General features: G+C 39.4%; 1 protein-coding gene across 2 annotated transcripts in view; it reads right to left on the bottom strand.

Annotated features, from left to right (window-relative positions):
- LOC114940415 (uncharacterized) overlaps nt 1-25,974 on the bottom strand; it is an 87,682-nt gene that overhangs the window by 18,654 nt on the left and 43,054 nt on the right. For both annotated transcript variants that reach the window (XM_029315097.2, XM_085480857.1), the window contains exon 5: nt 8,239-8,275. In XM_029315097.2, coding sequence (XP_029170930.2) covers nt 8,271-8,275 — 5 coding nt within the window. In that variant the 3' untranslated portion in view covers nt 8,239-8,270. The remainder of the gene's footprint in view (nt 1-8,238; nt 8,276-25,974) is intronic.

Raw genomic sequence — 25,974 nt, 5'->3', positions numbered from 1 at the left:
CTATTTTATTCTTAAAATCCATTAATTAACTAATATAACAATCAAGGTTGATATATCTTTTAAACGCTCAACTGGTTAATGATAATTTTATTTTTCCAGCTACGTTTCGAGCCTGAAACTTGGGTCCTTCTCAGGATCGAAACTATATATAATAATAATAATTAGAATCAACTAGTTGCGTGTTCTTCTACTTTGCTGCCTTTGCTGTTCGTTCAATTAACCTTCACCAATAGCAACAGACCGCTGCGACAGCACGCTTGCACATGAAATGGTACACCTTTTCGCGGAACCCGCACTTTTCTATACGCCGACTGTAGAGGGCAGCATTGTTGCTCCCCTGATTCGCTCGCGAATGATCCATCGCGCGCATTACAGGGGAGAGACGCGCAGACGGAACAATGCAAATAAGCCAATTACGTCAATCCTGAGAAATCGTCGAGAGAGCGAGAGAGCAGCCACGAGCAACCAACATGCAGCACGAATGCATGCGCGATGCATTAGGTAATGATATCGGCATTATGGCCGGGCACGGAACGAACGAAATGACGAACGGATTCGAACCAGGCCCCGGCATCGGGGCCCCATCGAAGGAGGGCCATGGGGTAATTATACAAGCAAACAAGGGGCGGTCCCGCCAAGATTATAGGGTTCCCCACCACCCTCCCTTCCCCCCTGTTTGTCCGTAATTACAGGGCCAAACTGCCTCTCTTTCTTTCTCTCTCTTGCTCTCCCGGAGAGAGATGCCACCCGCTACTCTTCTTTACGTCTCCTTCGACGACGATGTGCCCCACCTTCGATGCGCGTCGATCGGTTTGAATTGTATTTCATCGAGTTGTATGAAAACTATGTCTCTTAAAAGCATCAGATGATCCTAGAAATAGATTCTTCGTAGCTAAACTTGAAAGTTTTTCTATTTAACGTTTGAAATTTTAAGGTAAAAAAATCATGCACACATGTGTGTGCGAATTACAAATTATCTAGATGGATATAATATTTATTAGATTAGATAAATTTTAGTTATTCAGTTTTCAATTTAGATTGGTTAATGACTGAAAAATCTTAATTAAGAAAATTATCTTTATATTTGTCAACAAAATCATTATCATTCAAATTTAAGTTGATAGTCTTAAAGTCTACGATTTTAGCTGTGTATAAGATTCAAAATTTATCTACTTTAGTTATTTAATAATCCGTACTTTAATTCCACATGCGAGATATTAATCCACATGTAATTAAAATTGCCAAGATAAGAGTTGATGCTGTGAATTATATAGCTCAATAATTTGTCAATAAAATTAAAAAAAAAACTCTATCACGTGCACCAGACCTTCCCTCATTATATGAGATGCTTCGCGGAATTTTTTCTCAATATTACCTTATTTTTTAGTCAGTCTTATTTGGTTCCACTCAAATTATGAAAAAATAAACTCGGTATACCACTTGGTAGCAATCGAGACAGATGAAGTTTATTTGTTGGAGATGTAATATGATTATTATTTTACAAACGATCTCTTATATCGCAAATGTCGAGGAATTAATTGCAAGAACATTGAGCGAACAATCTCTCGCGCGATTCTACACTGAAAAAAATCCATGTACTTTTATATGGAAATTACTAGTTCAGAACTGGAAAAGTTACTTGCTTATCACTGTAATTTTTTTTTTATTTGTTTTAAAGTGAAAATACATATTAATGTAAAAATACATGTAAAATATGGGTAAAATTACTATGTAATTTTAAATTTACTATTTTTACTTTATTAGAATTTTATTTTATAAGTATTTATCTATTTTCTTTATAACACTATTTTATAGCATTTATACATTCCTAACATTTCCTATGTGTAATTACATGTTCAATGAAATATTTTTAATCTTGAAAATATGTAAGAATATATTTCATATAAAATTACATACAATCTATATCAATATTGCATGATTATGCTGAGTCGGAAAAAAACCTAGCTTAATCATGTAATTTTACATAAATATTTTTTTCAGTGTATATACAAATATTCTATACACATGTATAGCAGACGATAAAAGCAACATCCAGCAGAAAATAGAGAGTCCGAGCGATCCGTGATTCGGCTTGCTTGCCACGTTCGTAATTACAAAGTGAAACTTTTGATGGCTTTTTCCCGGGTACTGTTTTCCTTTTCGAGCACTCTATTCCCGCGCGCTACATTTTCTCGCTTGATTTCTTTGGGCTCTCGACGCGTGTGTCGATCCTACCCGACGTCGTTCTCCATCGTAAAATTTAAAAAAGCATTCACTCTCCCACCGAACACCACGTAGCAGGGGAGCGATATTTTCTGATGATGTATAGTGCCGGTAAATTTACGAGGAAGCGTGCTGCGATTATGAAAACCGGATTGGCGACAATGTCGTATACACATGTGTCGCAGACTCGATAATTACTTTTACATTGACAAATAATTCCGCACGTTTTCATCGTTATATATTCCCGATCCCGCGCGATTCCGGATAACGTGTTAATTTCGTACTTTATATGTATATGTCGCGAAATTTTTTCTCACTCACTGTCAATAAATTGTTATTCGCTGCAGTGACATAATTTAAAAGGCGTAACAGCTGGCAATTTTAAAAGACAGCAGATTTCAATTTTAATCAACATTATATAGGTAGCATCTGGACGGTTTTGTTTTTCAATAATTACATTACGTATTTCACGTAAAATGCAGATGTTTTCCATTTATAAAATGTAAAATACAATAAATAATTGAATGTTTTCATTGTTTGACAATAGAAAGCAATTTATTATTACCATTTGTATGAATCTGTGTAAAACATAAAAAATTATATAATCGACTTGAAATTTTTATCAAGCGTTATCCACTTATATTCCCATATTTGTCAGCTTGCATCTTTTAACATTGAAAAAAAGAAAAAAATATATATATGTATATGTACCTAAATGTACATATATACTGATTAGTCGTAAATATTTTCGTGATTCTATCACAAGTGACTTAACAATAAGACAAGTTGCGGATCATGGTCTTATTATCTACAAAGTTATGCAAGCTGGCTAATGTAAGCAATATCCATCGGCTGACAATATCAATGCCAACTGCAACTGAAATTTAGCGAAATGGGTAGGACAAACTTCGTTGAAGCCCTACATCATCTTGACGGTTTCTGTTAAGACTTCCACCTCGTTCACTTTGCGGTCTACTTCGACCTACTTTCGGCTGTAGTTCCGGCTCGAGAGTGCCACGGTAGTCACGAAACCGACGGCAAAATTTAAATATTTTATACGCTAACCGAACGCGTACTTAAAAAAAAATGTGTTAATTCAACAAACCTCCGGCTCTTTTCTCAAGTATACTCGAGAATAATACTAATTACTTGGGAAAAAAATGAAACTCGATAAATATCGCAAATCGTTGTAAAAAAAAAAGCTTTCCATCATCAACATTCGTCGAATTAAATATTCGTTTGATATGTATAAAAGCGAAAAAGAGTGTTGAGTTGAAATAAAGCAGAGTCAAAGGAGAATCTCAAATCAAACGAAACATTTTTTATGCAATATCTCACCTATACAATACTTTGCGCGCGTGAATAAAAAAATGGCAGGATTTAATGAAACGTAATTAATATGTGAAGTACATTTATATATGTATATATATTAGAATAGTCAAATCAATATTGTAACAAAGAATCTAGCGTGTGGTAATAATATATGCTACAACTAAATACCTTGGCAGTTTGCTTTGAATATTTCGCTTGGCACAGTCAGCTGGCAAGTAACTAAGCCAAGGGACGTTTATTTTTGCGCTTCATAGTGCGATAACTCATGACCGCCATAACGCCATGGCGCAATTTAACTCGCATAAGCGCAAACGGCGCCGAGAGCAGGATCTTCTTCACTCGCGGAATAAATCGTAACGCGTTTATCCGTATCGTCGACCGAAAACGAACTTAACAAACGAAAAAGCTAGCGCGCGATTTATTCGCGAAGCCGTAAAGTCAGCCGTCCGTCGTCGTCGCCGGTGCCGAGAAAATCAATCCCGCGGGAAGGATCGCGTACTAGGGACTGTGAAATTAAAAATTTAGATGCCGAGGGAAACGTCCGAGAGTTTTTCGTTAAAGAAAAATTCGCATCTACGATGAGAAAATGGGGCACTAAATTCACGGGTAGGTATATACGGAGGCGAGAGATTGGACGCGGATGGCAACGACAGGGTGAGCGTAGACATGGAGAACTTGTCAATGAAAATATTCAATATCAAAATTTAAAAACTTGCAAAGGATCCGCTACTATTACACTGCCGGAAATTTTCACAAAAATATCAAATTAAAAACCAGTTTGAAAAATGTATTAATTCCAAAGATTCCCCAGAGGACACGCCTTTGTGATTTTTTTTTCGTCGTTATAGAGTGAATATTGATGAAGAAGAATTCTAGGATGGAATGTCTCGACGCATAACACGAAACGTCATGCGATCGGGTTGGGTGAATTGCCGAATTACAAGCCTCTCATTTGAATAAACATACCGCGCGACAGGAAGGATACGGAGAAAAAAAATGACGCCGACGTAACTGGCTGACAACTAGAGAAAGGCTTGTAAAAGATTATACGATATAAACGAAAAAGCGTGTGTGTAGAACGTCAGAGATACACGAGCAATATTTAGTTTCGGAATAACATATTTCCGTCGTGAGATAATATAAATAGGCGTATTGATCATTTCACTCATCGATCTTTTTTATCTCTCACGTCGTAAACAGCGCGAGTGCAAATAATTCATTTCAGAAATTCCATTCTTCTATATCCAAAGAGTCGCGCCAAAGCCGATCGAATTGGATCCGAATCCAAGAGATCCTCCGAGAGGATCGAAATTACAGGAGCAAAAAGAGGCTGTAGGTACGGGAGAGAAAAAGAAGAGGAGAAAAACGAAGATAAGAGGAATGAATTTTCTGGATAATGGATTCTAAATCGTCGCTTTCTAACATTTTGGATTTTTGAACGCCGATCACATTCATCTATCGATATTCGTTCGTAATAAAAAGCGTATTCGTTCGTAATAAAAATTTGCTTGTTGTTTATTCTATATGCGCGCATATTGATATTTTTTTACGATATAAATACATCGAGATACTCATTTACTAGAATATTATACCCAACATTTTATTACAACATATACACTTTTTAAGGGTAGATATATTCGGATGCTGAAAAACGGTTTGTGTGCTTTATCATATATTGTTCTGTTTTTTACTCTATTTAATAAAGAAAGATATCTCTTTATTAAATATATTCTTTGCAGAATATAATTCCTAACCAAACACGCCGGGGAATATATAATGCCGATGTTATCGTGCGCAAATTTGTATGCGGTATTGGCTACTAAAAATTCGCATAATTATCCCACGATACACTTATCTATCGAACTTAATGAGAAACAAACGTAGAAACATATGGATATTTCTTTTTAATTAGGCATATGGTTGATACATAAGGGGATAAAGAGAAAGAGAAATTTGTCGGGCGACTTCTAAAATTTCTCAGTACCGGTACTTACTAATTTTCGATCCATCTACTCGGTCGAAGTTTCCGCGAGCGAAATTCTACCGGTCAATTATAGCCGCGCGGCTATTTGCGGCGCAATCCCCGCAATTGTGAAACACGAGAGAGTAATGCTACAGCTTCCTCAAACTTACGATTCTCTGGGAAAGCCGCGCGCGTCGCGGTATAAAATCGGCCGAGAAATTTTACGGAGCGCGCAGAAAAGTATTTATTATTTGCGGTCTTTGGGACGATCCTCTCGTTATCCTCGTTACTATCCAGCGAGGAAAGAAGGAAGGTGGAGTTTGGTTCTCGTGTCCGTATATATACGTACGAGCACACGGCAAGGAGGAGAGCAGCGGGATATAAGCGAGAGTTGTGGAAGGACGAAAGAGAAAGAGAAAACAATAAGACGAAGCCGGAGGATGAGGAGCGATATGGCGAGGACGTGAAGTGGAGAAGGACCGAGTTGAGATAGGCACTGGCGGTGGAGTAATAATGGACTGCTCGCCATGATTATAGAGCACGAGGCAGCCGGTACGTTGCTTAAATCAACAGAGAACAGAGCCGGAGGTTTCACCTGCCGAATCAATTTTTACCTCGTTTCGAGTCTCTCTCGCGCCCATTCCCTCTCTTTCTCTCCTGCTTCTCCTTCTTCCCCGGTTATCTTTCTCTCGGCGAACGACCGGTTTTCCTGATTACCGTCTGTTTTTCTCGTCTATCACCGCGCGTCTTCCGTGTTTCTTCCGCCAGGAAGTCGGAACGATGCTGGCCACAATTCTGGCCGATCATCCACTGAACTTTACCCGCAATTAACGGAACGCGACTTTTCATTCGATTAAATGCACGTATATTACTGCGGAATGCAAGAATTCACTTAATTAGGATCTTACCCCTTTTACTTCAAATTCCAAGATACTTCTCGTATATACTCTTTAATTTCGCCAGAAAAATATCCATGATTCGAGTTAGCGACACGAATTAATATATCGAATTAATATCGAGGATAAATTTCATTGATCTTAAGAAATAATAAAGAATATTAAGTCGGCTCCTTAATTTTTTTTTAATTTTTTAATTTTTTATTTTAAAAACACGATCTACACTCCATTCCTCTCAGCCATAGAGATTTGTGTTTACAAATTCCTTAGTTTCCAAAATTTCTTTCTTAATTATCGCAATAACATCGCGTGTGGCTCTATGGCTGAGAGGAATGGAGTGTAGATCGTCTTCATTGATCTTATTCATTATTTTTCGAGTAACTTATTATTGTGTGACAAGAAAACCAATATACACGCTGACGAAGTAAAATCCTTTTTAGAACTGTAAAATAACGATCGGTATAAATAAGCGTCGTCAATACGTATACGCACACTTACCTGTATGTGCCGATGTAAGCACGATTCTCTCTAAAGAAGTTTCGTGCACTTTCAAGCGCACACTTAACTCTCGACGGTTTTTCTTTTTTCCTATTTTTTTCATTCTTTTCCGGAGAACCCGGAGAAGTTCGTAGTGCGACACATTCCGGAAACCACCGTATGTCTCTCGCGAGTCATTTTCAAATTTACGAATGACTAGATTATTCAGGGGAGACCGCGCGAAACGAGTGAGGGATACAACGCAAAGTTTTTCTTCCTCCTTCGAGACGCGGCCGTAGGAAAGAGATCGATGTCTTCCGGTCCTTTCTCCTCCACCCACTTCCTCCTAACGTCCGACGTACGAGCAGAACGGTACGATCGCGGTCGGGTTTATGCGAGAACATCAAACCAGTCCGGGACCGGATATCGACGACTTTACACGAGCCGACACCAACCGGGGCGGCGTTTCGTCTCGAAGAGTGGTAGACGTTTCGCCGTCATGAATTTCACCTATACGCGGTTTATTACCCCGTCGGCGGTTGCCGGAACAACGGTGCTTTTCACGTGCCACCAGCGACGAAAGTATTCGCGGCCAGTTTCAAGTACGTACTTGACGTGCGGTTTCGGTTCCTCGTTTCGTCATCGCTTTATCTTCGCGCGCGCGCGCGTAGGAATCAATTGAATTTGATAGAGTGCCGATGTGCCCCGTTATTTATTCATTCCGTGTCGGTCGACGCAACGATTCGACGTAAATGATGGTAATAAAGAGACAAATTGTCCGCTACAAAATACTTTCTTTATTTTTCTCAACGAAAACAATTCCTATTCTCTTGTAATATTATTTTTTCTTATATAATATTATAGCGCGGGAGAGGCGACGTGAGAATGTCGATTTTCATTAGTTTTATTCTATATAACTGAAAATAAAATTATATGAAACTCTCAAAGCTTTTTTTTAAGAAATATATTTAACATTTTAATATTAATGGTATATATTATTCCTAGTGTCTTTTAAAGATTTCTAGCCTATGCGATCCCAGAATCGCGACGAGCGCATACATGCCTGCACGCTTTACGCGATGCCGCGTGCATTATTTATAAACGTGCAATTACGAATGTGATCAGGACCCCGTGATATGCACGTATATATTGTGGTGAAATAAACACGGCGACACGAATCGAAATTAAATCTGCCCTTTTGGCACGGCCTTTATCTTGCCGCGATCATTCGTGTACTATACGCGAATTCCGAAATACTTGATAATTTGCGATATCGCATAATGTAACGCAGAAACGGCATCGCGTGAATATATTTTTATTCACCATAAAATAAAAATTATGACTCACCGGTCGCCATGTGTAACAGGAAGTTGACTACGTTAATCTGTAACAAACAAACAAAAATTGTTATAATTATTATCTCAAAAATATGTATTGAGTATCCGTTAGCGTTAAGTAATTTATCCAACGATTCGTGTATTATTTCATGCGTTTATACATCAATTCTTTTCCGTTACTTAACCTATTTTTATATCTATCTATTCTTTTAATTATGAAATGATAATGATTAAAAAATAATTGCCGTCTGTAAATATTACGAGATACGATAAATTAAAATTGCCATAAATTAATCTTCCTCTATTATTTCGTTTTTATTCCTACTTTGAATGAATAAGTCGCACGACGTACTCATCTGCTTATATTATAATAGATGAATAGCCGTTGCTTTGATACGCTTATGAATAGTTAATAGCGAGAGCATTCTCTCTTAGATCTTGTCGCGATTGCTTCTCGAAGGACAACACTGATACGAAATAACTCGCCTCCTACTACCTGTCGGCTAGAGAGTATCGCGCTGCAGCACAGATACACGACATAAACAAACACCAAGGCCGTGCTGTCGCTTCGAAGTATTTCTTTATGCCAAATATATATGTGATGTTTTATGGAATAATTTTACGTTGAACATTCTTTCCATTTCTGATTAATTAATAATAAACGGATAGGTATATACAACGATTTTCCATTAGTAAAATTATTCGATTTCGACGCGATTTACCGCGAGATTTATTAAAATTTATCAAGAATTATTTAATTCTCATAAAATATCAAATATTTTATATAATTAATAAAATTAATAAAATAATATATATATATATAATATTTTTCTAATCCACGAATAAAAAGATTATAATAATTTCATGTCGTTTTAATTTGTTTCCAATAAAATAAAATTAAGATATCCAATAAGTATGGATGAAATGATAAATTAAGAGAAGAATTAGATTTAAAACTAGTAATTATTAATTCATTAAATAAATTCTTTAAAATGTGTAATATATTTATCAGTTGAATATCAAAAGAAGAAAATTAAAAATTAATTGAATTTAAAATAAAAAAAATTGGAATAAATTGGAATAAATTAAAAAACGATATTTTAATAGTACTTACTATATTTTTTCCGTTTTTTCGTGATTAAAAAATACTAATGTTTAATTTATCCCTTCTCCTCTTCCCGCGTTTACATTTAACTTTTATATTAAATAAAACATTAATTAATATGTAATTATAGTCACGTCGTATCATCCACATATTCTATTTGATTGCATCCATTAAAAATTAAATTTATTGACCATGAAAATTACAGTAAAAGATGCATAATGCATTTCGTGCATATACAATAAAGCTCAAATATACTTGATATACATTTTACACAAATAGATTTTAATGTTGAAATTAAATTGTAACTTTGATGATATTTGCTGAAAAGTACAAAATCTTAATTTTTTTAAAATCTTAATTTATAATATGGTAATTAAACCATTGTATATATTATAAAATAAAAATCCATATGTTAATTCATATTCAATGAAACTAATAATATTTCCGTGCCGTGTATTTATATCAATTTAATATTACAATGAAGTTAATAAATTATATATTGCAAAATCTAGTCTCCTCCAGAGTATGGAAAATATTTCAATTATAATAATTATGCAAATTAATGCCTGATATTAGTTGGAGCTTGCCCAAAACTTCTATGTAACAATCATCCACTATAATTAATTTTTTACAGAGTGATCTTCGCGTGACGCAGGAATAAACAGATCAGATCACATTAGCTTGGTATGTGTAGCAAATTTTTTCGGAACATTCGACGCGTGCACGTCGCTCGTATAAAAAGAATCAATTCGCCGATTCAAGCAGATTCGCGACTCTCAATTTAATCGTTTAAGCCGTTTGATATGCGTGCCCGTCAAAAGGATCGGCAGCTGTAACCGAGTCGAATCGGAACTCGCACGTGTACAATGATGACGTAGGGAACGCAATAAAATTGTTGAATACAAGGAGATAAATGTAAAAGTTACATCTAAGGCATATTTCAAGTCCGTATAATTGGAAAATTTTAAGATTTTCCAAATTTTATCCTCTGTCGATGATATAAAAATCCGAAGTAACAGCAAATAATATGCATATAGATCAATCATAAAAATTATTAAATTCAAAAATTTGTCATTCGACTAATTTGATTATATATAATTAATTTTTATCCGGAAAATATGAAGATTAATATTTCAAAATTCAACAACTCTTTCCAAGTCGTCGCATTGATAATATTCGTAGAGTCGCATATTATTTCGCGTGCTTTTGTCTTGCGAGTTGTCTCTCTATCGGAGTTACGCTTCGCGTATCAATTCGTCTGTCAAATGTAGCATTAAGGATCGCGAGTCGCGCGACTCGCGAATGCGAATGTAAACATCGCGCGTGTTCATGTTTTAGCCGAAATATATTCAGCTTCTTGCTTTGTAGGGCGTATCTAACCCGTTTAATGATCATTTTCGTGAGTAAAATTAGGTACGCGAACCGTGGCGCGCGTTTGCTCGCAGAATTTACAGAGCTATTACGTTCGAGTATTCTACTGGCCGAGCTTGCGAATCATCTCGAGGCGATGCAGCAATGCAGAGATTATAGAGGGATGCGATGTAGAGAATGTCCATTATATATATATATATTGTATATATTATTAGAAATTATATTGAATTAATAATTTTATATGAGAGAGATATTGGACTAATAATTATTTATGTATGGTGTTATTAATTTTATAATATACATGCTCTTTTAGAATATTGCTATTATTAAAAAAATACAGATACAAATTTGATTTATTCCTATGTATGCGCGATAACTTATGCGTACTTAATACATATGTTTAAAATATTAATTATGATATGTATCTACGTTACCATATTTATAATTAATAAGTAATATAAAGTAAATATGTCAATAATATATACCAAAGTGTAAAATAATTTATATTTGGAAAAGATCATTTAAATTGTAATGCGTATTATAGCTATCAATATTACTACACAGTGTAGTCATATCGTAATCAATATTTTAGAGATATCAAACTAATAATTAATTTGATTATCATAATTATTATGAAAGAATGTTATTTGAATTATAACATATAATTGTAATATTGTTTGCATACAAATATTATGAATGCATAGTCATACCATAGCTCCTGCATTATACAACACAATGATATTAACATAAAGCTCTGCTTTTGATTCATTCCGGTATTTTAAATTTCTTGTATTTTAAATTGAATTAATTTTTAAATTCCTTCTTTCACGCATCATATATATATTCCAAGAACTCGTGTCTCCATTCGGAAGCAATGAATTAACGGGGAACAAAAAAGCTTCTCTACCTATATATGAGAGAAGAAAGGATTCGTGTAACACATTCCTTCGTAAATTCTCGCAGACGTGTGAAAAGTCGCGTAGCCTATGAAAACTTAAAGGTCTGTGCCTCGAAGCTACGTCGACACCTCTGTAAAACGACGATACGATAAACGCGCGAGCACACGTCGTCGCGTTTCGCCTTCGGGAGAGAGAAGGTCGAGAGAGCAGATGGAACGCGCGCGAGGCAAAAGTTCAATAGGACGCGCGAGAGGAGCGAGGTCGCGCGTTGATTGCCATGCGAGAGAATCTCCCGGTAATCCGAGGACCCGGGAAAGGCAACCTATACCTATACGCAGAAAAGATCCGGCAGGATCTCCGAGTCGAGGAGAGCAAGAGAGAGAGAGAGAGATTCCGAAGGGAGGAGCCGAAGAGGAGACGTGGGACAAGAGAGATCTCCTCTCCAGAAGAGAGCCGGATGCAGAGATCTCGCATGCGTCCCGTCGTGAATCGCATTACGTATGCATCGCGCTACGGGGAATTCGAGACGCTCGCGTGGCGCACATCCGCGATTTTCCTCGCGCGCGTTATGAATTTGCCCTCTCCCTTATTCGACCCCTTGGTCTCTGGCTTCGTCGAGGCCACTCTGCTCGTTTCTTATTGAAACGAGCAATATAGGGGAGAGAACGGAAGCTGGGGTCGCGACCGAGAGAATTAATCGCGAATGCCACGGCGACAAAGCTGCCGAATCGATTATCCCTTGGGCGGAACAGGTCTCCTAATTAGTCGTGCCTGAGTGTCGCGGAGGACTTTGTTCTTTCGGTCCGAGGACCGTACTAATATATAATGGCGATCGCGCCTCGCTTTCGTATAATTGCCAGCCGTTTTCCCCGGGATAATGCGTCAAATGGATTTCCTCTGAATCTCTACATGGATTCTTATACCCTCGGGATTGTCAAAGTTTGTTTCGCCGATGCAAACGAAGCGGAGAAGTGTAAGTGTATGGGCGTCCGCAGGATTTTCTTTTTTCAGGGATGAGGAAGCAGGATTACAATTTTTTTATTCTTCATTTTTTTCATTTAAATAATTTTTTTTTTATTAAATAATGCCCCCATGCATATGTGTATAAATGTACGGGTATATCTGTATAAAAGTATTAGTATAAAAGTATACTTGTGTGTATTTGTGAGGATTATATGTCATGATAACGCGCTCTATTAAACGGTATCAATCCGGACAGACATTACGCGGATTTGTACAAGCGCGATTTATAGCATTTATAGCAATTTAAACGTAACTAATAATTAAGCGGATTATAGTGGCTATTATGGTCACGCACAACCGTTTCAAATGTAATCAAGTCACGAGGTCAATATGATGATCAATGAATGGAAGTTTCCATGCATTGGAAACCAATTCCAGCTTGTACTCCCCTGTAATTATATTCGATCATAGGAATATAAAATCGAAAGCTATATTTTACAATCGCGTGAAGGAACGCTTAACAGATGATAATTAGCTGTAAAATTGACACTAGTCGCTCCTCGCAAATTTTCTCTCTCTCTATCTCTCTGGAAACTTTCATCGATCGCGATGCGGGACCATTAATAGTAATTCGGCCAATTTCGCGCCTCTACATAACCGGATTAATCGGCGATAATCAGGTTAGAGGCATCGCACCATACGCTTGTTCATTCCGCGAGTATGATCACTACCTCAGGTTAATGTAACGAAACGAGAGACGTCGACACACTCGGGGACAATCTCGGCAATCCGACGAAACCGAAGTCGCGTCGATAAACAACACTTCGGCCTTGTGTATATGGTACACATATAACAGAGACACGGTATTTATGCCTTATCGATTACTTGACAGCATATATATCCCCTCTAATCCGACATTGTGTACGAGAATTTAGTTGCCGCAACTGTCGTTGCTGCGGGTTTACTCTTCTCTAACAATTATCCTTACTCAACCGTGTAATTTCTTAGCGCGCACAAGTTTAACAATTTCCTCCTTTCTTTGTTTCCAAACACACGTCGTTTCGAAACCATGTTAATTTTAAGTTAACATCTCAATTAAAACGTTACGTCTTCGAATCTGCGATAAAAAAGCATTTTTAATTTGAACACATATACATAGCCCGATTAATTCCATTTCCGAAGGAAAACAAGAAAAATCGAGTCATTAAAATCTCGTTGAAAAATATCTTCGTGAATCTTATCGCTCTTTCCCGCAATAAAATCTCGATTCTGATTGCGCGGCAGGAAATTTCGCGCGCTTTATATCCCCTCGGAATGCGCCCCGATGGTGAAGAAATGTATCTATATCCCGTAAAACGACGCGGGTTTGTTTAATCGCAACTAGATACCGTTCTCTCTTCGATAGTGTCAATTTTATTACGAGACCACCCGCGGCGATACGAATGAGCGATTGATAATTAGTCAGATTAGAAGTCATTAATTCGTGCGAGCAACCCTTCCCTCTATTTCCCATCTCGATTGGTAATTGAGACCGCGAGGACAAATCGCGACGACAGACGCGAGAGAAACAGCTGCCGCCGGCGTCAATCACGTTACAATTTGTAATTGTTCGGGGATATCGGTCAAACTGCGGTCGAATGCGAAATGTGGACCGGCCCGATCATCATCGCGATGCGCGAGCCATGGGTGAAATCAAACTAATTGCGCGGCAACCGCCGTTGTACGACAGCGTTCTCTCGCTCGTAATCACGGATGAAATTGAATATGTAGCACCTGGCGGACGCGGGCATTCGTTCAGAAGTCTTGCGCGATTGTATACGTATCGCGGCTATATTTGCTTGCGCAAGCCCGGCATATAAATCGAGTGTGTTACGCGATATACTTCAGATCCCGAAATGATGCTGCGAGTATATGTCATTAATTAAGCGGCCAATTTTTGGTTGGAATCAAATAATTATTATCTTATCGCGACTAAAAAGAACAGCTGATTCTGGAGATTCGTATATAATAAAAAGTAGAGAGTATGTAATAAAAGTAAGAAAGTAGATAAAAAATTGATAAACTCAATATCGCTTTTTGCGTGTAATTTAACGCTTAACGTTTTCATATATATATATATATATATATTTATATCAATCGCCCAGTGTATGCAATAACTCAAAACTCGATTTTGCGAATAGCTCTAGATTAAATGGTCTGTGGTTAAGATTTCGCAAATTGAGCCAGTTGCACATTTGGGAGAGGTACAACAATATTTGATTTTAAATTTCTTGTACGTGATAAAATAACTTTTATTATATAAATTGTACGCAATCTTTTGATTTTCCACGTTATATTATTATGATGTCTTATTGTAATAATATTACATAAATTAACCTTTGTTAATTAAATCGAAAAAGTGGTGCTTAAAGAGTGCTTTAATAAAATTATCTTATTTATGAAAATGGTAGATGAAAAGCTCTATACACACTTAAGATTGTTCATATCTTATAAATATTCATGTAAGCACGCGGGTGTCTTTTGCAAATTGCTATTATAGTCTTGGCACCCAGCCTACCTCAACAAAAAGATATTTCCTCGAAGCATAACACTTACACTCTTTTTTTATGTCAAGCCTTCAATTTATCCCGAACGTGCAAATTGGCGGTCTCCGGCTCGAATCACGCGATCGAATCGCGACCTCCACCTCGGCGGAACAGATTAGACGAATATCTGGCAGTAGGTAGAGCTATTATTATCCGTTGTATTTGCGACACGGGTGAATTTACCATCGATGTTTATCGTCGCGCTGAAGCAACGCAATTCGTTTCGCGTAACTGCGCCACTTAAATATGCTCGGGAGTGAGTCGGGACAATAGAAAGGGCGCGAGAGAGAGAGAGAGAGGAAGAAAGATATATAAAAGCGTATAAGGAAGAATTGTCCTCCGACGCGACGCGCTCCGTCGTAAGGCGAAACGGCGGCATTTTGTTCGAATGTCATCGAGTTAACGACTAGAGCGGTATTATGCAAAGTAGAGAGCACGTCGCAGCGGCGGCACGATGCATTCTCGAGACGGTCCACCGCCGTCTTCATCCCTCTACCCCTTTCATCCCCCATCCTCCACCTATCTCGCGCCCTTGATAAATCCGCATTTTTTTTCCTCGCGCGCATTTTCCCTCTCTCTCTCTCGTATATTTTTCCCTTCTTTTTTATCTTGAATAAAAACAACACCTCTCCTCTCTTCCACCCTCTTCACCCCTTTACCGGGTCACAAACATCCCTCTCGCGCAACGATATTTATGCTTTTACGTCATGAGAGAAATATCGTGCAATGAGAACCTTGCGCACCTATACACTCACGCTGAGTGTTCACAGGACGTGGCAGAGTGAGAGAGAGAGAGAAGTGCCGCGTATTTTTGCTCGCGCATTAATTAAACTCCAACTTAAGTAACCGACTGCGCGGGCCAGACGTAATTTTCCACCGCTACGCGTCTCTTCCTCTCGCGCTCTTTGATGCACCAACACTAATACGCTGAAAATACCTCTCTCATGCTCCTATGATAACCGCGCTGTATATATCGTTGGTACATCAAGTATCTGAATTCACGTGTGGTCCGGATATTCCGTATCATTTCTATCGGATTACATCGGATATTGGCATTACCACAGATTAAAATGCTCCAATTGATTGTGTGGATTTCTTTTAATCCGATACATTAAATTTCAACAGATATAGACGGTGAGATATGTATTATAAAATCTGTTTAATCTTCTTTCAATTTTGTACCGTTTTGTATTTTACCAGCTTTTCGTATATAAATGTGTAATCACGTAAATCAAGGGGACAGGAGAGAAATCTCTTTCTTTCTTTCCTTTTGCATTTTAAAAATAATTAAAATATTTATCTTGATTTGCGTGCAAGAGGAAACAATTAAAAGTAGCATTTCTGTTTCTACATCTTTTCGTAGAAATGATTTATATGTAGACAACGTGTTTAAAGTCAAAATACATAAAGTAACTTTAATCGACATGAATTTTTTTTTTCTTTACACCGAGACTATATTCTGGATCTATATAAAAGAGACAGGTTTTAGAGCATTATATACAGTATACGGCTTCCACCTTCCACGTTAATAGCTCGATTAATATTCCGCGCAACAAGGAAAACAGGATGCATTATTTGCAATTTATCTCGACTTTCGAAATATCCTGTGGAGCCCTAATTTTTAAAGTGCACGGTATAAAGTAAACTGCCGGATCGCTTAGCAGGCGGATGCGTTACGGAATGGAAAATGGATTTATTTACGGTCGAGTCGGGGATATAATCATAAATAATTTAACACCACGTCGCATCCATCCAAAAGGATGGTATTGTCAACGCAGGTTTTCGCGAAGATTTGCATCCCGCGACGTTCGCATCCACGACGCATCACCAGATTCACCGAATAGCACTCGCGCGAATAAGGTATATAGCGAGCATCTCTTCTCGTCGAGCAACCATAATCGATCAGCTGGATGCTGAAAAGCGGCCCGAACACTTTTGCACGGAGATATACACACATCCGGATCGTTTATCGTCTGTTATGACAGATTCTTGAAAAATTTGCAACAACTTTATGTAAAGTTTATTTACAAAAGATTCAAGAAATTTAAAATTATAGCAGACATTCAATATCAACAAATTTGAGTTTTGTTCATCTTAAATTTCGTTGGATTTTTGACAAATGCAATTAACGTAATCTAATATAGATTTTATTAATTACCTGCACCTATATTCATACATAACATGTGTATAATTTGCTTAATATTTCATCATATTGAAGACTTAAAAATTCGACAGCGCGATAACTTTTGACAGGCAGTACGCGTCTGTTAAAATCGAAAAAAAAAAAAAAATGCCCGCGAATTCGAGGAACTTCTGTCATTGACAGCCGACGCAATGAACACCCTGTACACCAAGCTCGAGCGACATTACTCAAAGAGGGTAGGCGAACTTCCCGCGTCGGGATAAAACGCGAGAAAACGGTATCATATTTTATGTCGCTCGAGGGACGCGAGTAAACAACAACGTATATTTGGGCCAGCCGAAAAATCGCGTCTCAAGAGCATCATCTCAAGAGGTGAAGCGAGACTCGCTATATGCCGCTCTTCCTGCGGCGTGATCGGCACGTCGTTTATTTACGGCTTATTAAAAAAGAGCCGGCTGGCTAGAAGATAGAGAGAGAGAGAGAGTCGACAGCGGGAACGCCTCGGCGGACATTCCGCTCACGAAAACAAATTCGAATGTCCGGCCGGTCGATAGAGGAGATAAGAGGATCGTCCTGATCCTGTCCGGTCGGCTCCGAACGAACGCGAAAGGAGCGAGAGCCGGTGGGAAGAGGATGAGGCGAGGCAACATTTCTCAGGCACACGGCGGAGCCATAATCAATCCGGTGGATGTTGAAAAGAGGCGCGAGCTATCTCGCCCAAGGATCCAGCATGGTTCCCGCTCTCTCAGCGGGTAGTCCGTCTTACTTACACATGTTAAGAGAACCGGGTCCAGAAAATTGCACAAAGGCAATCGCGAATCTGAGTTTTACACCCCGGATGTACGCGGTTTCCGGAAATATATCGCGCGCGGTGACATAACGCGCGAAAACGAAAATGCATTCGCTGCTAATGCGAAGGAGCGACGCGTCTTATCGTTGGTATAAGCAACAAAATGTAAATTGGACACGAAACTGACGCCGGAGAAACGAGGTGTGTTTTGCGAGGATCTCGTATATATATATATAAGGGAATACGCCTGTGTATGTATGGAATATATATTGCATTTTTGGAGCCGCGAGATAAATAACTCTCCAAGGTCGATCTCTCTCTCTCTCTCGTTTTTTTCTCGACATCGAGCCGAATCGAGAATCTAGTCAAAGTTTCGCGCGGATTAAGGAAAGAACGGTCTCGTAAATTCACGACGGGACGCAAACGATATTATAAGGAGGGTGAAAAACGAAAAGCAGGAGGAAAACGAAGAGGAAATTACGAAAGAAAGAAAGAAGGAGAGAGAGAGAAGAGAAACGAGGAAAGAGTTACTTGGCTAAGGAGGCGAGGAGCCATAATCGATCTGGCGCGCGCTGAAAGAAAAGAGGCGCGAGCTATCTCGCGCTCTCGTGAATTAAAAGAAACGAAAGAGAGCTATAGAGAAAGAGAGAGAGAGAGAGATTGAACACGGTGTCCAAGGGGGCCCCGTGGTATGGTGAAGATGGTGTTTGGCCTCTCTCGCTCGCAGCGGGAAGTCCGAAGTTCGTGCAGAAGGGACTGTGTCGGCGTCGTTCCCGGTTAACTAGATGCCAGCCGAGATTCCACGGTGAAGGGTTGGACGGACGGACCTGGCGGAGGTAATCATAAAGCCACGATGAGAAGAGGGAGATGGGGGAGGAGGACGGCCTCGGGGCTGCCAGCGCGGCCTGTGGAAGCGTGTCAGTAAATTTAACCTAACCGAATGCCGGGGCGTGCAACCCTCCTCCGTCGCTGCACTGCGCTGCATCCTGCCTGCATCGCGCTGCGGCCACCTACTCTTCTTCTACGTCCGTCCTGTTTTGGGACCCTTCCGATTTCGGAAAATTCGGCGAATCGTAGGTTCGATATATTTAGGGGATACTTTCGACCAAATGGATTTTGGGATCTTTTAAATCGCTCGAAATGAGAGAATTTAATCGGGCGCGCGTTCGCCGATGGTAGTCATCATTCCTTTCCCCCTAATTAACTCCGCTTCTGTAACTTTGAACGAACGAGGCGCGCTCCACGATTCATCGACTCTCCTGCAACTTGTTTTCAGGGATTACGCTGGACCGATCACGAAGCCCAGAGATGAAGGAGAAGAAGAAGAACACAGAAAAAACAGTATCCTTGAGAGAATGCAAATATGCCTCGATTCAAGTATATTTTATCCTTATAATAGCGCCAAATATAAATAATTTTGGATGAAGGATAGTTTATCCTTAAAACAAAGTGCCAAATATTCTTGGTTGAAGTTCAAATGTCAAATAAGTCTTAGTTCAAATGTGACTAAGTTTGTTTTTACCATATGCGATTTTTCAAACAAGAATATATCTTAAGGATAAAATATATTTCACCCAAACTTATTTATTATTAAGGCAAATAAAAATTTGTGATTACAAAGAGCATTGTATGCTTAAATCAATCAAATAGCGTTCGAGAATAAAATTATACTCGAATCAAGGCTTCCTTTTTTTCTGTGAAGAAGACCGAATTACACTCTCTCCGCTCGCTCGCTTCGCCTCGGAGATGATGCTTATCGGCCGCGGCTTCATCGAGCGACCTACGACGGAGAAGAGGAAGAGCGCAGCATCGCTCGGGTCGGAGGTTGAGCGTTGCTCGATCGACAGCTGCCACGAAGCCGCCTCCGCGTAGGTGAGATTCTTTCGCGGCTCTCCCTTCGCGTTCGTTATTTATTTGCCTTCCTTCACGGATCGAACGATGTCTGCCGATAGCGGATTCTCGTACACGAGAGACGTACGGCTCTTGACGAGCCGAAACCGACGCGTTACGTTGCCGAACGGGATTTGTTTCGAATTCTTAGCCGCGCGTGGCAGCCGCGGAATATACGTCGCAAGCGCATATTTCGAATCTGTCTCTGTCAGGAAGAAGCTGATGGATGATCGAACGGTGAGGAAATTAATACCGCATTGGTCGTCGAGAGTCTTTTCGTAGCGCGCGTTCTTCGAATTCGATGCCGCTCTCGTCGGAAAACGAATGACATCGTCGATCGAGAAGGAAATGATTGAGATCAGGGTCCGAAACCCTGAAATCGTTTACTTGGAGAGATAATTAATTAGTAATTCTCTTGATCCTTATTTGATCATTTCGGAGCAGGGAATTTTAAATACAGTCATTTTATTTGGAAAAGATACTGATGAATTGAAAGTTTTTGGAATTATTTTATTCCTTCATAATATTAATTAATATAGATGACACTGAATCGGTATATTAATAAAAATCATATATCTGTATTGAAGTGCTAACATAGTTAAATTTTTAATCGTTATTCGTTATAAATAAACTATTAGGTAACAGAGTTTTTTTCACACTAAAAGAGTTATAATTTTTGACAAAGAAGATATTCTTTCATATACAAAAGTCGTCCTATTAATAGTTGAATGATAAGATTAATATCGATTATATTTCCCGATATTCCATAATGAAGCATACACGTATGTAAATACAATGTAAAGCTACGCTCGCAATGTGAACAAAAAATATTGAAATACCCATGAATATTCTAAATAATACCGTAAGTGCCGCAAAAAAATGGAAACCGCGGATAATTATATATGATCCGCCGAAACAAGAGAGCATTTACCGTTAATCCACTTGCATATATCGGATCGCAGGCAAAAGCGGACCGCGAAATAAAGATCAACGATAATGGCGAGGTCGAAGACTGAGAGAAGAAAGAGCGCGCGGCCACAAATTTTCTCGCGCTTTTAATTACGTCCCGTTAACTCGCGAGATCTATCGATTTCCGCGGCGATAATCGAGCCCTGCCTCTCTCTCTCTCTTATTTTCCATATCTCGCTACCCTCGCGAGCTATTAGCGAATCGTGGACGCCTCTCAGTATTTTTCGATTTTTCTCCCTCATTTTTTTTCGAACCCTTTATACCGCCCGAAGAATAAATGGGGTTTGCGGTTTGGCGTGTTTGCTAAATAAACGGGACGCGCCCGCCTCTTTTGATGACCCCGCAGAAAGACAGCACACATCCGTGGTCCGTACATCGCGGCCCATTAAGCGGCTAATAAGTGGACAGAGGCGGGTTACCAGCTACACGCGCGCTCCTTCCTTGTCTGACACTTTGATACTCTCGTCCCTGTCCTTCCTTCGCGCGAATCATCGGGCCAACAACAACCATTCTCCAGATTGGCTCCTATCTCTCTCTATTCTTCCCTCGTCTCTCTTTCTCGTCTTCGCTGATTTTGCCTCGCTGATTGCGCATGTGCAACGTGTGTGTGTGTATACACACTCGTATACGTTGTTTGTACGCGATATCGTGGTCGGGAGATTAGATGGAGCGAGAAAGAGAGAGAAGAAAAAGATCATAAGCCGGATTTCGCGAGAAGAAGAAAGAGAGAGAGAGACAGGATGGGAGAAAAACGAGCGAGAGCGAAGACGGCTGCTGTGGGAGCCACGAGATCGTGTTCGAGAGAGGGCCATGGCCCCTACCGAAGTTTGTAACTCCTTTTGCATCCAATTAAGTCCCGCGCAATAACTTAGGCTATACCGAACACCGATGGGGCGCCCGTGTGCTGGTCCTTTTCCTTTCGTCCTCCCTCAGTCGCCCCCGGCTCGAAACGTACAACAATGTATACGACGACTTCGAATTACGAAGGCGCGCCGGAATTTATACCGACTCGGAAATTTCGCCGAGCGATGAAATTCCCTTCTCGCGAACGTCCTCGGCGACGAACGAGCGAGGATGAGGGAGTCGAGGAACACATGCGTACGCACACGTGGGAAGAAACGTCAACGAAAAATCGCGCGCGTTCACCAAAGGGTCCCGGAAGTAACCCGGTGATTACCGTCGGTGCGATATTATGTACAGCCGGCAGTCCATTGGTAACCGTCGTCAAACTCCAACTTCCCTTTACATCCAATTAAGCGACGCGCAATAAAGTTGGAGAACGGGCTGTATATATGTATATATACACGACGATATGCCAATGGAATAGAGAGAGCCCAGCGCGGCGCGCTACGTCCACCTCGGATAATTCGCGTTTCGATTCCGGGGAGTTCGATACACACACACAAGTTGTCGATGAAGTTCGCGGGACGGTTATTGACACCGGCGCGCCATCCGACCTCTCTCTCTCTCTCTGTTTCTCTCTGTAACTGCCGGGGTAGTTTAGCGCCCCGATAGTTCCCCGACGTAAATTAACTCAGCCAAACCGAAATTGCCTCTTAAAATAGAGCGGTGACGCTAATGCATATAAAGTATTCATTCATAGCTGTCTGCTTATTACATATTTCATCAAAATTGTGTCACGACGTTATTCTCATTATTATCAATTTCGTGAGCGGGGTTGTAAAAATATATAAATATTGGAAGCAATATTGATTTTTTTATTTTAAAAAACCGTCTTTCCTATCTGTGAGTAAATTTACTTGTCATTATTAATAAATGTTATAATTAATTTTCATTAATATTTAAAAATTTATATATATATCTACTATATATCACGATACTCTATATTTTCAAGTTTTTGCGCCGAGTCTGCCTTTTCATGTATATTGCCCGAAATATCGTGACGATAAAATCGGCGTTGTATTAAGACAGTATTAGAACGCTCACGTCAGATACACACACGGCGAAATATCGCACCTATATACGCTCTATACGTGCGAGTACGCCGATTGCGAGGTAAAGATAGTAGGTCAGTTATCGGCATCTCTCTGGCCACGCCATTACCACAAAGTACCGACATAGTTCTAAGGGTGAGAGAGAGAGAGAGAGAGAAAGTCAAGTCTCGCGCAATAATTTAGGATACGTCGGATACCGATACTAGAGAGACTAACTCCTCTTTGGCCTCGAGAACAATATGCGCTAACCCCATCGAAATCTTAGCCTTAATGCCGGGCTTAATATGTACAAGCTTATATAGATCTCGTTGATCGAGTTTACTCTTCCCTGCATACACATGCGCCGTAATCTCTCACAAATTCGATCATGAGAGGTTTAATTAAAAACGACCCTTTATCCATATAGTACAAGGTAAAATCGATTTTTAAGTCGTAAAAAATTCAGGGAAAGAAAGAGAGATCTTCAAATTTTCATCGACTAAATCGGATAATATCTCATCGTTAATTCTTTTTTAATAAAAATTATCAATACCTTATCGATTATATCGTCTCGATTTATTACTCTATTATCTCGTGAATAAAAAAAAAAAAGTGATATAAACCAGAGTTATATAAATATAAAAGAACGATCGTCAGAACGAATGATTGGCGACGCAACGCGTGACGTTACATACTCGTAACCATAATACAAAACGTTATTAGCGTTGATAAACGCGCCGGGGCAACGGCTTTTACCTCGATTCTTTTTTTCGCTGTCAATATAAAGTCGGCCGTCCGACAATGAGGGACCAACGAGCCCATATAGTCGCGGCTACTGACCGCGGAATTGACCTCACTTTAGAGAGGAATGCGTGGCTTGCCTGATGCCACTTTGCGTTTACGTATTAACCGACGACGGCCGTCCACGAAACTCGTTTAAATTGGAACAGATTGGCGTGACGTTCCCCCACGGAAAGAAAATAAATATCACCCCCGGTAATACTCGGAGCACGCGTCGCTCGCTTTTATTGGCTTTGTCCGCGGAATCGTGTCAGTCGTAAAATAAATCAAGCGCAATCGGCGAATATGAGTCTCGCATGTCCGTGAATGTTTCATGTCATTGAGATGCGCATTCCTAAATGAGAGACAATCTCTTACGTGTATGTTATAGTAGGTATATTCGCTTCTCTTTGATATATACGAGATTAAATTAATATTACTGATAATATGTATGTACACATATATACAAAAATGTTATAAATAATTTAAAAATGTATATGAAAAAAGCGTAAATTTTTTTTTATTCTTGATATTATATGGAAAATTCGTCAGTTGTAAAATAAATCAAGCGCAATCGGCGAATATGAGTCTCGCATGTCCGTGAATGTTTCATGTCATTGAGATGCACATTCCTAAATGAGAGACAATCTCTTATGTATGTTATGTTATAGGTATATTCGCTTCTCTTTGATATATACGAGATTAAATTGATATTACTGATAATATGTATGTACACATATATACAAAAATGTTATAAATAATTTAAAAATGTATATGAAAAAAGCGTAATTTTTTTTTATTCCTGATATTATATGGGAAATTATATAAAAAAAAATAAAAATTTTGCATTTCATTGGTTATTGAAGAGGAAAATTGTATTGATTGACTCATGTATGCATGAAGTAATTTATAATAACTACACTATGTTTATATTATTAATGCAACGTGAATATATATTGCGAATAGAAAATAAAATGTTTTAAAAAATATGCATGCAATAATAATAATACTGTATACGATATGTCTATATTAAGGATTAATTTGATTTTCCGAATATATATACATATATATATATATATATGTATCCGAGAGTTAAATGTCGCGGTATTTTTAATCGCGACCGCGACAGTTTTTACTAAATCGATCAAACGAACGTTCGAACGACGAGTGAACGAACCGCAAATTATTCTTTATTCGTGCAACGAACGACAACAATGTTACATTGCGAACAGTGCGCGGAAATTGCAGTGTAAGTCATTATGAGCGGAACGATCTAATTGACATTAAAATTAATGCAGTCAGGGGCAATTTATTTACCACTTACTCCAAAGCTCCTGCTGACACCGGGCGAGTTACATTCGTTATTGGAGGCAGATACGATAATGATTAATGTGAAAACCGGTTTGGCGGAGCCGCGCGTTAGGAAAAAGTGGCCGAATATGGCCACTTTGTACCACTCAAACGCGATTCGAATTATGCTTGCCCGGAGGGTGCTTTTGGAATTGCTCTGAGCCATCCCGCCCGCGGCACAGTGATTTCGTCGGATACTTAATTACTTCCGGGAACGAGCCGGCAACGATACGTATCGATCGACCACCAAATACGTTCCCGATCGACGGACGGGCAAAGAGAAGTTTGACGGATGACTTCTTCGCGTAGCGCGATCAGAAACGAGATCGAATCGATTTGCATATTGCGGACCTCGCAGCAGATACACAGGCAGCTTCGATAAAAGCAAAATGTATCCTCAAATCAATCCGTTTACGCAACAATGGCGCGTTAATTATCCGACGAAAGAGGGATAACGAGTCGATCTCTCGTTCAGCTCGGATATAGCAAACTATCGCGCTTGCCCTCGTAAATACAGCGACGAAATTCTTTTCATCCATCTCTCTCTTTCTCTCTCGACGTGATTTCATGCAAACGACTCGCACGAAGCAATCCCTTTTTTTTTTCGTCTCTCTTCCCGAACGATTCTATTCGATCACGAGCACAGATATTGCAACGGATGGTCGACCGATTTTAGGTCCAGCGTGTGCTATTATCGCCGACCGTCGTCATTATATACGGTCCGGAATCTCCGACGAGAAGAGAGAAAGAGCGATCGCTCTCAATTTTACGGAACGTGTGTAAACCTGTGAACGCGGAATACAATATAAGACAACCCCGATGAGGAACGAAGCGTTTATATTTTTCTTTTTCCGGACCGCTTATTAACATAGATCAGCGTCGTCCATTATCGAGATTCGTAACGATATCAACAGAGAATGACTAACCAAACCTTATACTTCGCTTATGGTCAAGTGTATCGCTGCTC

Source organism: Nylanderia fulva, unplaced genomic scaffold (genome assembly GCF_048542155.1).
Source record: "Nylanderia fulva isolate GAGA-0341 unplaced genomic scaffold, ASM4854215v1 Scaffold16, whole genome shotgun sequence".
Taxonomy (NCBI): domain Eukaryota; kingdom Metazoa; phylum Arthropoda; class Insecta; order Hymenoptera; family Formicidae; genus Nylanderia; species Nylanderia fulva.
Note: the sequence above shows the minus strand (reverse complement) of the source record. Positions and strands in the feature narration are given on the sequence as shown.